Source organism: Mesoplodon mirus, assembly GCF_964341445.2.
Source record: "Mesoplodon mirus genome assembly, chromosome: 5".
In the NCBI taxonomy this organism is placed as follows: domain Eukaryota; kingdom Metazoa; phylum Chordata; class Mammalia; order Artiodactyla; family Ziphiidae; genus Mesoplodon; species Mesoplodon mirus.
The window spans coordinates 75202774-75215524 of record NC_138980.1 but is presented as its reverse complement, the minus strand read 5'-3'; the positions used below and the strand labels follow the sequence as shown (position 1 = coordinate 75215524).

The following is a 12751-nucleotide window of genomic DNA, read 5'->3' as shown; positions in this document are numbered from 1 at the left end:
CATGCCGCGGAGCGGCTGGGCCCGTGAGCCACGGCCGCTGAGCCTGCGCGTCTGGAGCCTGTGCTCCGCAACGGGAGAGGCCACAACAGTGAGAGGCCCGTGTACCACACACACACACAAAAAAGAAAAGCACAGTTTCTGTCTTCAAGATAATGGAAATCTTTGGGAGTCACCTTTCAAAGCTACCTTGCTTGATTAAAATATAGTAAATTCTTTTCAGTCGTCTTAAAAATTTTCACTATTTTAAGCCACGTGGTAAAAATAAAAATGCTTTTTTGAGTTAAAATCAAGATACTCATCCAATCAAAAAATATTTACTGACCTATGAACACATCAAGCACTATGCTAGATGTTTGCAGATTCCTCCTGTTGTGAAACATAGTCAGTCAAAGATATATGGTATGGAGAGAACATAACGCGAGGAACTAGTTAAGAGAGCAAGAAAGGGAAAATTGTCCTTCATTAAGTCACTGTGTTAAGAAGAGATCAGTAAAGTGAGCTGATTTTTTTTTTTTTTTTTTTTTTTGCGGTATGCGGGCCTCTCACTGTTGTGGCCTCTCCCGTTGCGGAGCAACAGGCGCCGGACGCGCAGGCTCAGCGTCCATGGCTCACGGGCCTAGCCTCTCTGCGGCATGTGGGATTTTCCCAGACCGGGGCACGAACCCATATCCCCTGCATCGGCAGGCGGACTCTCAACCACTGTGCCACCAGGGAAGCCCAGAGTGAGTTGATTTTAACTAGGCAAAGGGAGAAGAAGGATTAATTCTAGGTAGAGGAAATCTCAAGTTTAAAGTACCTGTGGTAGAAGGAAAATTCAAGAAAATGAAGACAACTGAAGAACAAGGTAGAGAAAGGGCTTGATGATGCTATGGGGTAAGGTGTCTGAATTTTCTGTTAAGAGCAACAGGAAATCTCTGGGCAGCAGATATCCCTGGCTGCAGTGTGTATGTAAGGTGACTCAAGAGTGTAAAAAGTAGTTTATATCTTCACTGGACTTGTGTATATAAGTAAAAATCTGCAGAACTTGTGATTTGTAGATAAAGAAATGATTGTGTTAAACTAAAAAAAAAATAGTGAGGGACAAAAATTAATGTCGGTAAGCAAATATAATTATAATACCATTAAAGATCAATATCAGATATAATATATGAACCAAAAATGATGCTGTCCAAGAATTAATAAAAGAAATGTTTAATAAATTTGACTACACAAAGATTAAAGATTTCTCTCTCTACATATATGTATGTGTGTATATGTATTTACACACACAACCCAAAACAAATGAACAAACAAGGAAAGTCAAAAGACAACTGGGGGGCTTCCCTGGTGGCGCAGTGGTTGAGAGTCCACCTGCCAATGCCGGGGACACAGGTTCATGCCCCGGTCCGGGAAGGTCCCACATGCCACGGAGCGGCTGGGCCCGTGAGCCATGGCCACTGAGCCTGCGCGTCCAGAGCCTGTGCTCCACAGTGGGAGAGGCCACAACAGTGAGAGGCCCGCATACCGCAAAAAAAAAAAAAAAAAAAAAAAAAAAAAAACACCTGGGGAAAAAATTTGCAACCCTTAACACCAAGAGATACTGTTATTTATTTATAAGGCATTCAAACAAATCAATAAAAGATGAGTAACTCAACATGAAAATGGACAAATGAAGACTGTTCATAAAGAAGAAATGTTCGCACATAAAAAAAGTGCTCAACTTCCTTCATTATTAAAGACTTCATATCAGAAACTATAAAGTTGATTATACCCACTGCAGAGGCATTCTTATACATTGATGAATGAAGCGTACATAGATGGGGAAACTTTTAGAAAGTAAAACCACAGTAACTATAAAAGTAATTCCACTGTGAGGAATTTATCTTATAGCTATATCTATATAAACATAAAAGATAAGTACAAAGGATTATTACATCATTGTAAATAGCAAAAACTATAAACAACCTAAAACATCCATCAATATGACATCAGATCAATAGATTATGATAATAGTGTGATGGAATTCGATGCAATAACAATTACACAAGTAGTAAACCTGTATGAACTGCTGTGGAAAGGTATAGAATATTGTACACAATATGGTCCCACTGAGTGTCTTTCTTTAGTATTGTAATTTGCAAAACATGCATGTATTACTTTTATTAAACAATTAAAATGCTAATAATAAAATTATCTGAGTGGTGGGATTTTTAAAGATGTTAGGAAGTTGTGAAAAGTAAGACGAATGGATGAATAAAAACTCCAGAGCAGGAAGAGGGTAAACTGAGATTGCCAGTTGTTTTCTTCTCTGGGGACATTTGCTGATCTAAATATAAACAGAAGGTGAGGCTCAGGTAGAAGGACTCTACTAGAGGAAAGAGAAGTTTTGATGGCTGCAAGTACTGCCAAGAAAATTGGAATACAGAGAGGCACCAAAGCAGTGTCACTTTTCTTCATGAGGTATCTCTATTAGTAAGACAAGGCATGAGGCTGGAAATTTCTTAGAATCTCATAGTACTCAGGAGACAAAGTCACACAACAGAGAGAGACTTCCAACAAACACACAACAGATTTATCTGCTCGGGGTGGGAGGCTAAAGAACTAAGCTCAAAATCTCTGAAGGGAAAAACTTACAAAAAAAGGAGACAGAAAGGTACCAGATTCTGAATCAAGGGACTGGAGGTGGGGGAGGAGGTAGGAGGGCAAGGTTGAATAAGCAGAGTGAAATTTCCCACAATCTCTCAGTCGTTAGAGACAAAGTTCCATTAGAGGAGGGGCCTACATCATGCACATGACAAGTCTCTCAACTTGAAACCCAATGGACACAGTCTATGTAATTCTGCAACCCAGTCTGACCCAGCTCAATTCTCCTTACCCTATGTGATTAAACAGAGGAAATGGCAAATCCTATCTGTGAGAAAATACTAATTTCACTACTAAGGTTCCTTTATATACAAAGTACAGCATACAATAAAAATTTTAAGACTCACAAAGAAAATAGCCAGAGGGAAAAACAGAATAAAAGATAATCCAAATGTTACAGTTAACACACAACGACTTTATAATAACCATTATAAATATATTAAAGAACACAGAGGAAAAGAGATAAAATGGATGAAAAAATGAAGAAAAAGATGAAGAAGTGCAACAGAGAACTGGAGATTCAAGTGGATATTCCAGAATTGAAAAATAGCTAAAATTAAATTCAGTGCATGCATTTATCAGTGGACTGGATACAGCAGAAAATAGGATTACTTTCTTAAACACAGGTCATTACAAAATACCCAAACTGAAAGAAAGAAAAAATTGGAAAGAATAGAACAGAATGTAAGAGATAGATGGGACGCAAATCTTCTAACATATAAGTAACTGATTTCCCACATGGGAGGGAAAGAAAAAGGGGCAGTAGTAACTGATAATGGCCATGAAATTTTGAAAACTGATAAGCAAACAACAATGCACAAATTCAAATGCTGAGCAAACCCCATACAAAATAAATACAAAGAAAACTGTGACGAATCCTTGTTACAGTTAAAATTGCTGTGAGTCGTATTTGCATCCTATGGGAAATGCTAGTATTTTTGTTTAGCCTTCTGCGGATTGTGGTTCCAGTGTTCAATTTTCAAAGCCTCTGCAGTGCTATACAGATCTGTCCACTTTGTACCACCTAGTGGTCAGTGTGGGACCTGAGTAGAGGTCTACTTGGGCCAGTTCTCAAAGTCTATGATATGCTAAATAGGATCAGATTCATGCACCTACAGGATGGGGGTGAGCCCAGGATTTCATAAACAACTTTATGGGGTTGTTTTCTCCATCTTAGTTATCAACCTGGTACTTTCTAGTTCCTTAGGCCTCCTTTTTTGGACCTCTAGAGGGAAACTGTCCACTGCAGTGCCTTAGGGGTCAAGCAGAGGGGGACAGAGAGAGTGGGGGAAAAAAGCAGTGACACTGGCTTTGTTGTCTTGGAGCCACTGCTTCACTAAAGGGTGAGGAACATTTTGTCACTCAATGCCACTGGATTGCTTGGAGGCTGGGGCCTGAGAATATGGAGAAAACAAGAGTGAAAAAAAAAATCTGTGGGAATCCCCCTCTGTCTGAGCTTTAGGAGTTTCCTTTCCCATTCCTTAAGTCAGGCTGCTTCAGGGTCCTTCTAGGTCTGCACCATAATATTCACATCCAGGTTTCATGTTGCCTTGAGTCCAGTCCAGGGGATACTGGAGTGAAAAAAAAATGGTAAATTCACTTCTTGTGGTGGTACTTTGAATTCTCTGAGTTCTCAAACAGATGGATCATGATTTTTGTTTAAGTTTTATTGTTGAGTTCAGTGGGAAATGAAGGGTAGCATGTGTTTACTCCATCTTAACTGGAACTAGAATCCTTAATTTGCTTTTTATCTTCAGGGACATAAGGACATATCAAATAGCACCTTAAAGTCTGTGTTTGATATTCTGGAGCTCCTACGGTTCTGTTTCTGTTGGTTGTGGCTTAAAATGATTTTTCAGAGGGGTCTCACAAAGTTTGATTGTTTGACTCCATATTTGGAAACTTATTTTTTACAAATAATAGGCTGCTGCTAGCATCTTCTAAAGAGGATTTCTATTTTCTTTTGCCAGGTACTGGAGACCTAGGGCCAGGTCAAAACTTGAGGTTCTTCTGAGTTGTCTAGAGTACAGTCCACATTCTCTTCAGAGTTAGATACTCAAGTTCTCAATCAGGAACAAATGTTGTTATGATAGAGTGTTCTGGCCTTTGGTAGGCTCTACACTACAAACCTTCTCTCAGCAGCTCCTTCTCTCAGCTACATTCTATGGATGGGAAAATAGCCCTGGGGAAAAAAACATCCTTTGGCGGGGTACAGTCTCAGGATGAGTGGTAAGGGATTTGACACATCCAGAGTTTGTGCTTTTAACAGGTGCAGGATTCCAACTCTTTCACCTTTTCCTGGGAGCCTATTGCCAAAAAAAAGCTCAGTCTCTCAGTTGCTTTTTCTGTACTGGTAAATGCTCCAGGGCAGATATGGCTCCAGTTTACCTCTTTAAGGTCTAACTTCTCTGTTCAATGGCAGGCAGCTCTTCACTAGCCAGCTCCTTTAGCTGTTCTCAGTCAATACTAGAAACAGAAGACAAGTTTTTTAAACTAATTTTGCTCAGATTATATAGGTGGTCCTTTGAATTGGGAGTCACATCTTTCTTTCATTCTGGAATGGCCTCTGCCACTGTTTCCTAAATACTTTCTTCTTCACTTTTTCTTTCAGATCTCTTGGAATAGTGCTCAATTGCATTTTGTCTTTTTTTGCTCTATAAAGTTGATTTTCTCAAGTTACCTATTCCTTCTACTATATGTTTCTGTCTTTTCTACTAAAATATGTCTTTGCATATTTAAAATAACCCCAAGAGGTATTTTTCTCAGTGACTATTTTCCAAATATCCTGTTCTTGTTTTAAGGAATGAATTTTTAAATCTTTCTGTGCAGAGTTCCAGAAATGATTTTCTTCTCCTCCTGAGATTAACTATTTTCTCCAAAATCTGTAAGCTCACTTACTAGGTTCTTTACCATCACCCCTCAAAAATCCTGGCTCTCTTATAACTGGTGATCCCTTGCTGTCAGTTCTAATTAACACAAAATGACCAAGTACCCAGTATCATCTAAACAAATCTGTTTTCTGGTCACAGCTTGTCTTTTTGTAGGTGTTCTGACTGTGAATTCCATGCAGGATGACCTAACCACTAACTTTGCTTCATGATAATGCCAGTTACTGGGACTTTATTCCAGGTACCACATCTAGACTAAAATGCTCCATTTCAACAAATTTTCTACTAATATTTCTTTGAAATACTCTTTGGTGTTTTTTGCATGGGGAGAATGTTGCCTGATTACACTCTGGCTGGGGCAGGGAAGGAGGTCTTGAGGGTACAGGCCACCTTCTGTAGCACCACGTAACTCCCACACTCTGCAACATCCAATCTAGGGTTCTGTTGGGCAACTGCTTCTCACCATCCAAAGAGTTCAGAGGTTGTGGTTTCTCTTCCTCTTGCAGCCTTCAGATCAATTTTGTCTCCCAGGGTCCATGTTGGTAACCACTACATTATACTACCTCTATGTTTTTATACACAACCACATTTGATACTAGTAATTATCATGTGCCAAGAACAAAAAAAGTTTAAAGGTACCGATGCTTATAAGTACCCTACAAGGACTTCCCTGGTGGCGCACTGGTAAAGAATCCGCCTGCCAATGCGGGGGACATGGGTTCGAGCCCTGGTTTGGGAAGATCACACATGCCACAGAGCAACTAAGCCCGTGTGCCACAACTACTGAAGCCTGCGCACCTAGAGCCTGTGTTCCACAACAAGAGAAGCCACTGCAATGAGAAGCCTGCACACCGCAATGAGGAGTAGCCCCTGCTCGCTGCAACTAGAGAAAGCCCATGCACAGCAATGAAGACCCAACGCAGCCAAAAAATAATAATAAAAAAAAGAACCCTATGAAACAGAGCTGGAGAAACTGAATAGAGAGACTAAACAATATGCTTTAAGTGTCAGCGCAACCTCTGCTTTCATATTTTTCAAAATCAGAATCCTTTTATTTTAACCCAGAAGTTGATACTTCTAGATACTAGCCCAAAGTCTAGGAAATCCAAAAACTGTTAAGGTTTAATTATTCTTTGTTAAACTTATATAATATTTGGAAATTGCCAATAGACTGTTATATGCCAGATTTAGCATGATGTAATTCAGTGAAAGGGACTCAAGTGAAAAGAGGAAAAACACCAAATGTTTCATTTTTCATTATGACTAAGTGCAGGATAAGGAGGAGTCAAAGTGGGGGGAAAACACACACACACACACACACACACGTCCTTTTCCATAGGCACAGTTTTAAAATTCAACTCTTATTCCTCAAATTTCAACCTAAATGATGTAGAGAAATATTTTTCCTTCCTACTTTATAAGGACTCTTAAATTTTCTTTGATAGTTTTTAATTGCTACACTTTTTTTTACTGTTGCCCTTCTCAGAATTTCAGAGAAAATCCTATGAAATCTAATCAAACTAAGTCACAGTCTTCCCAAAGTTAAAAAAACAAAAACAAAAACCCAAATAGTAGATTAAGTTAAAAGTACAAACTTAGTCCTTGCTTCATTCAAATAGTAACATGATCAAAACATACTATAGGAACAGTAATCAATATTTTTACAAAGAAAGGTATACTGTTATTAAAAATCGGCAACTCACTAATTAATTCAATGTTTTACTCAATTTATTTCCATGAAACAGCTAATCTGGCATTCATATTATTATTTGAGAAAGCTAGCTAAAACATCAGAAGTAGACTGATTTGCACATTAGCAGGGAGAAAAAAAGCCTGACTATGACTTCTCAGTTTCATTCAGATCAATCTAACTTTCATTCAGTATCTCCAGGCAAAGTACAGTACATAACAGATACTCAGTAGACATTTCATAAATGACTAAGTGTAGTTGTACACCTATTTTAAAACTAAGATTTCAAAGTAATTAAATACAAATAAAAATTCTAGAATACAGAATACTATATCTCACACTAAAGATCCTAAAAATGTTCAAAAAGCTTAGATAGAAACATGTTTTAAGAATTTTTACTATCCTCCCTTTCACTGTAGTGATTCTTTTCTTTTGTATCACCAAACAAAAGGGCTCAGATAGTTTTTGACAACAAAACTCACCAAAAATGTTGGTCTTTACAGTAAGCGCAAGATGAGTATTATTCCTCAAAATTTCGAGGGCCTTCACAAACGTTATATTCTCAAAGTTTTGTCCATTTACTTCCATTATCTTGAGAAAAGTGTTTGAAAAATACAAATTAAGACAAAAACAGTATTAGTTATTTCTGCAATCTTAAGTTTAATGGTGAAAAAATAAAACTTAAATAAAATGCACCTATGTGTGAACAATGGTTATCTCTATGAGTAGTGGAATTACTATCTAATTTTTTTTCTCTGTATTGTGGTATTTTCCTAAATCTCTACTACAAACATTTTTTTTTTAAAGTTCATTCCCGGGCTTCCCTGGTGGTGCAGTGGTTGAGAGTCCGCCTGCCGTTGCAGGGGACACGGGTTCATACCCCGGTCCGGGAAGATGCCACATGCCACAGAGCGGCTGGGCCCGTGAGCCATGGCCGCTGAGCCTGTGCTCCGCAATGGGAGAGGCCACAACAGTGAGACGCCTGTGTACTGCAATAAAAAAAAAAAAAAAAAAGTTCATTCCCTCTGGGATCATACTAGAAAAAAGATTTTTTTAAAACATAATGCTTTATATACGAAGGAAAAATTTTAATTGTGTCAGATCAGCTCATAAAAACTATCACCTGTGTGTGTATGTACAAATTTTAGTGAAGTATTCAAAATGCAAATTTACTGCATTTGAAAGAGAGATAAATTCATTTACAAGTGGTAAATACATCTAATATCATTTCCTGCCGCTGACTGAAGCAGGCAATCAAAAAGCAACAAGCAGGGCTTCCCTGGTGGCACAGTGGATGAGAGTCCGCCTGCCATTGCAGGGGGCACAGGTTCATGCCCCGGTCCGGGAAGATCCCACATGCCATGGAGCGGCTGGGTCCATGAGCCATGGCCGCTGAGCCTGCAAGTCTGGAGCCTGTGCTCCGCTACAGGAGAGGCCACAACAGCGAGAGGCCCACGTACTGCAAAAAAAAAAAAAAAAAAAAAAAAAAAAGCAACAAGCACAACTGTGATGGGGTCTTGTTCCATTTGACAGTGCTGATCACTCACATCAGGACTTCACGAACTTGGCTGCTGCACCTCAGAATCATCAGGAAGCTTATTCAAAAAGTGCTAATTCCAAGGAAAAAGGATAAAGAGATAAACACAATGAGAAAAAAAAGGCAGCACAGAGGACAGATCTCAAGGATTGACACAAAGATTTCAAAAGGATAAAAAAGAGTGAGAAACAAAATACTAGGAAAAGAAAAAGAAAAAAAAAACCCACAGAAGTAAAATCACCAGAGTTCAAAAAAGTCTTCAGTCTACATACTGAAATGGATCATCTAGTACCAGGCAAAAAAATAAATAAATAAAGAGATTTAAAAAAAAAAAAAAAGATCCCATGAAAATTCTGAATTCCAAAGACTTAGAACAAAGACTCTATAAGGATCACTGTGGGAGTTGGTGGGGTGGGGAGGAGAACCAGAGGTACCTAGAAAAGAAAAATAAAGGATGGTTTGCACTCCTTTTGGGCCACACTAAGTGATGTGATACTTTTCTGTGACTTCAATGTTCTGAGGGAAGAATGACTGTGATAAAAGATTTTTACACTCCATTGAACAAAAAAGTATCATCAAGACATGTAAGGACACATAAAGTTATACTACTCATTTACCCTTTTTGAAAAAAGTACTAGAAAAGGTACTAGAAGTATTATAAGACAATCGTGAGATAAAATAATGGGGACATATGGGCATAGATGAAGTGGAGGTGATCAATGAAATCAATAAGGCAGGTGCAAATATCTAAATGATTGTTAATAATAAGCTTATGAAACTTAATGCAAATGTCAAAGTACTCTTAAAAGAGAACATCCATAATGTTAAAAAATGACTTATAATCTAGATCTAAAATCTCAGATAATTTCAACCATACTTGAGAGGACTGAGGGAAGAAGTAAAAACATGATAAATTTCTCTCCTCTGTCAGGAATGAAATCACTGGATTTTTCTTTTTTTTTTTTTTTCTTCCTGTGAAGAACGAGATTCTTAAATATGTTTACCAAAAAATACCAGAACAATAAATATAATGACTCCAGGTTCCTTGCTACTAGATATTCTTAATGAGTAGTCTGAGTAAGGTCCAGAAATCTCTATTCTATAAAACTCCCTTAGGGGAAGAAGGGTATCGTTAAAACTTTGTATCAGTTTCTTTTCTAAAATTACATCATTTTCTAAATTTTAAAATATTTTATTACGATATACATTTTACTTATTATGTGAGAGTTTCTTAACCCCTTGCACTATTAATATTTGGTCTGGATAACTCTGCTGTGGTGGCTGCTTTGTCACGGGGTGTTGTAGGCTCCTTAGCAGTATCCCTGGCCTCTGTCCACTAGATGCCAGTAGTAATTCCCAAGTCATGACAATCAAAAATAACTCCAGACATCACCAAATGTCTCCTGGGTGACAAAATTACTGCTGGTTGAGAGCCACCATCCTGAAGTGTAGACCTTTTCATAATGTGAATGCGCTCTTTTTGTTGGCCTCGTGGCATGCAGGATCTTAGTTCCTTGACCAGGGATCGAACCTGTGCCCGCTGCAGTGGAAGCATGGACTCTTACCCACTGAACCACCAGGGAAGTCCCTGTGAATGCCCTCTTAATTTAAAAAAATGACAGTATGGTTTGGTTAAAAGTAAAATAAAGTCACATTCTAAATGAATGTATGAACAAACCAAAATTTTTAAGTGGAACAAATTCAGCTTCCCAAGTGATTCAGCTAGATGAAAAACCACTCTTTGGTGTACATGAGAATTATCTAGACTCTTTGGTGTGCATGAGAATTATCTAGAGAGCTTTGTTCAAAATACAGATTTCCAGTCTTCATCTCTGCGGAATGTGATTAATATGATTACTAAAGAGTGAGGTGGGTCTAGGAATTGTATTTTTTAGTAAAAAGGCTGTCCATAATCTCATTTTTGAAATATATTGTTCTATAGTTAACTAATGCCTACATGGAGAGAATAAATCCCTATCAACTTACTCCCAGTGACTCCTTCCTTTTCCTAGTCCCTCAGCCAGCTGACTCTGCTTATAGATGTAGTTCTGTTACCATATGAACATTATTTAAACCAAAACCATCATTTATGGTAATCTTAGGCCACTTACAGTAGGGATAGAAGTGCTTACTCCTTTACAACATGCAAGGGTAGGGTGCTAATTCTCATATGGACCTTTCTGGAATACTGTGAAGTTGCCAACTGATAGAGGTCCTAATCCTTGGAGGATATGCAAGACCATTCAGGTTGATAGTGGCCAGACTACCATGCTGTTTCTGGACGTACTATATCAAATTTACCATTAAAAGGAATGGATATATGACAAAGACATTTTTAAAATAAACGATTTAAAAAATACTACCTCTAAAAAGAAGCTTAAAAAATACTTCCTAAAATTTACCATGCTTACTTGAAGAAATATCAGATGAAGAAAAAAGAAGCACACCTATTACTTATAAAAAGGCTTTAAGTGGTTGTTATTTACTTACCTGATCACCACGTTTCAGTCCTGCATCAGCAGCTTTGCTACCAGGTTCTACACCTTCAACAAAAATACCAAATGCCTTCTCACTTCCTCCATTTAGGCTGAAATGCAGAGGGGACTCCCGGGAAGCCTTTTGCAGCACAACCTGTCTCCACTTAGCCTTTGCAGCACAGGCAATATTCAATAACCGGAGATGACCATTCATTTTCTAGAAAGTAGAAAGGGGTAAGGTATATATAAGTGAATATATTTATTCCTATAGGCTTTTAAAAATCACCTAAAATTATTAGAATTAGAGCTATATTTAAAATATAGAGGAAATAAAGAATATATAAATAGGGGTAAATAAAACTGAAGGAGGGAAACATTCCACCCTAGAGCACTCTCAAGAATAAGATCTCTTAATATGATTTTTTAAAAGTTTCTAGAAAAGGTTAGAAAAGATTTCAAAGTGATGTCTCATTTAGAGAGGGATGACAAAAAAAATTTCTTCTTCATTTTCTGAACCTTACTAATACACAATCTGTTATTACCATCTTGCTTATCTCCTGGCTGTTAAATAAAACCAGAATCTTTTTAAACCTTTATTTAAAACCTTAAAGGACTTGAACCACCTTCCCAACATTGTCTAACATTCAAAGACACATTCAAGTCTCCATCTCTTCTAGAAATATTATTCTTATATTATTTTAGATCTTCCTATATTATTTTAGATCTTCCTTAGACTTAGTAATATTCTAACTTTCAGGTTCTAATATCAGTTTGATATTTAACTATTCTCAAATAGTGTACTAAGTAAATCTCATGTCTATAACAAGAAGCTAAATTTTTTTCAGGGTAGGAACCAAGTCTTACACCTGTTGTGATCCTATATAACAGCTTGGAGTATAAAGTAGAATTCAATAAATACTTGATGACTGACTCGATTACTGCGGAAAAAAATCCCATGATTGTAAGGCAGTTTCTATTTTCCATAAGCCCCTTGAATATTTACATAGCCAGCACTGGAAGAGCCTCTATGGATCTCTTAATCAAGTTCCCTGTTCATTCCCCCCATTTCACATAGAGCAGATGTGCTGCTGAAAAGGCTACAGGAACCAAGAGGTAAGGAAAGGCACAAAAAATCTGCCAATTTCCCCCTTTATTCAACTTAATCCACTTGTACTATATGAGTAATAACAATGGTTCTTGAAAATTTGCTATGTGCCAGGTTTTGCTGGCAGATTCTTATGTTTATTAACTCACTAAAATCCTCACAACAATCTCAACAATCTAGAGGCTACTGTCTATAAAGTAAGACAACTGAGGCATATAAGGTTGGACAACTTGTCCAAGTTCACATATGCACCAGGTGGTGAAGTCTGAATGTTAATTCAGGCAATCTGACTCCTGAGCTGCATTATTATTTACTTCCTAAAATTTCAAGTTTCTTGGAGCAGACAAACCAGTTGTAGTTCAAAGTTTTATATCTAACAGGGAGAATAAAATGGATTTATAAATAGCTACCATGAAAGTTAAGAAGACCTTG

At 37.7% G+C, this 12751-nt stretch overlaps 1 protein-coding gene across 7 annotated transcripts in view; it reads right to left on the bottom strand.

The window, feature by feature from the left end:
- The window catches only part of RAPGEF6 (Rap guanine nucleotide exchange factor 6), a gene marked incomplete at its 3' end in the record, with an annotated part of 221145 nt that overhangs the window by 61468 nt on the left and 146926 nt on the right, over positions 1 to 12751 (bottom strand). For 6 of the 7 annotated variants that reach the window (XM_082623744.1, XM_082623747.1, XM_082623745.1 and 3 more), the window contains 2 exons: positions 11228 to 11431; positions 7683 to 7791 (listed from right to left, as the gene is read on the bottom strand). In XM_082623744.1, the coding sequence (XP_082479870.1) occupies positions 7683 to 7791; positions 11228 to 11431 (313 nt within the window). Of the gene's footprint in view, positions 1 to 7682; positions 7792 to 11215; positions 11432 to 12751 lie in introns of those variants that run through there. The other variant, XM_082623750.1, reaches the window with a different exon arrangement.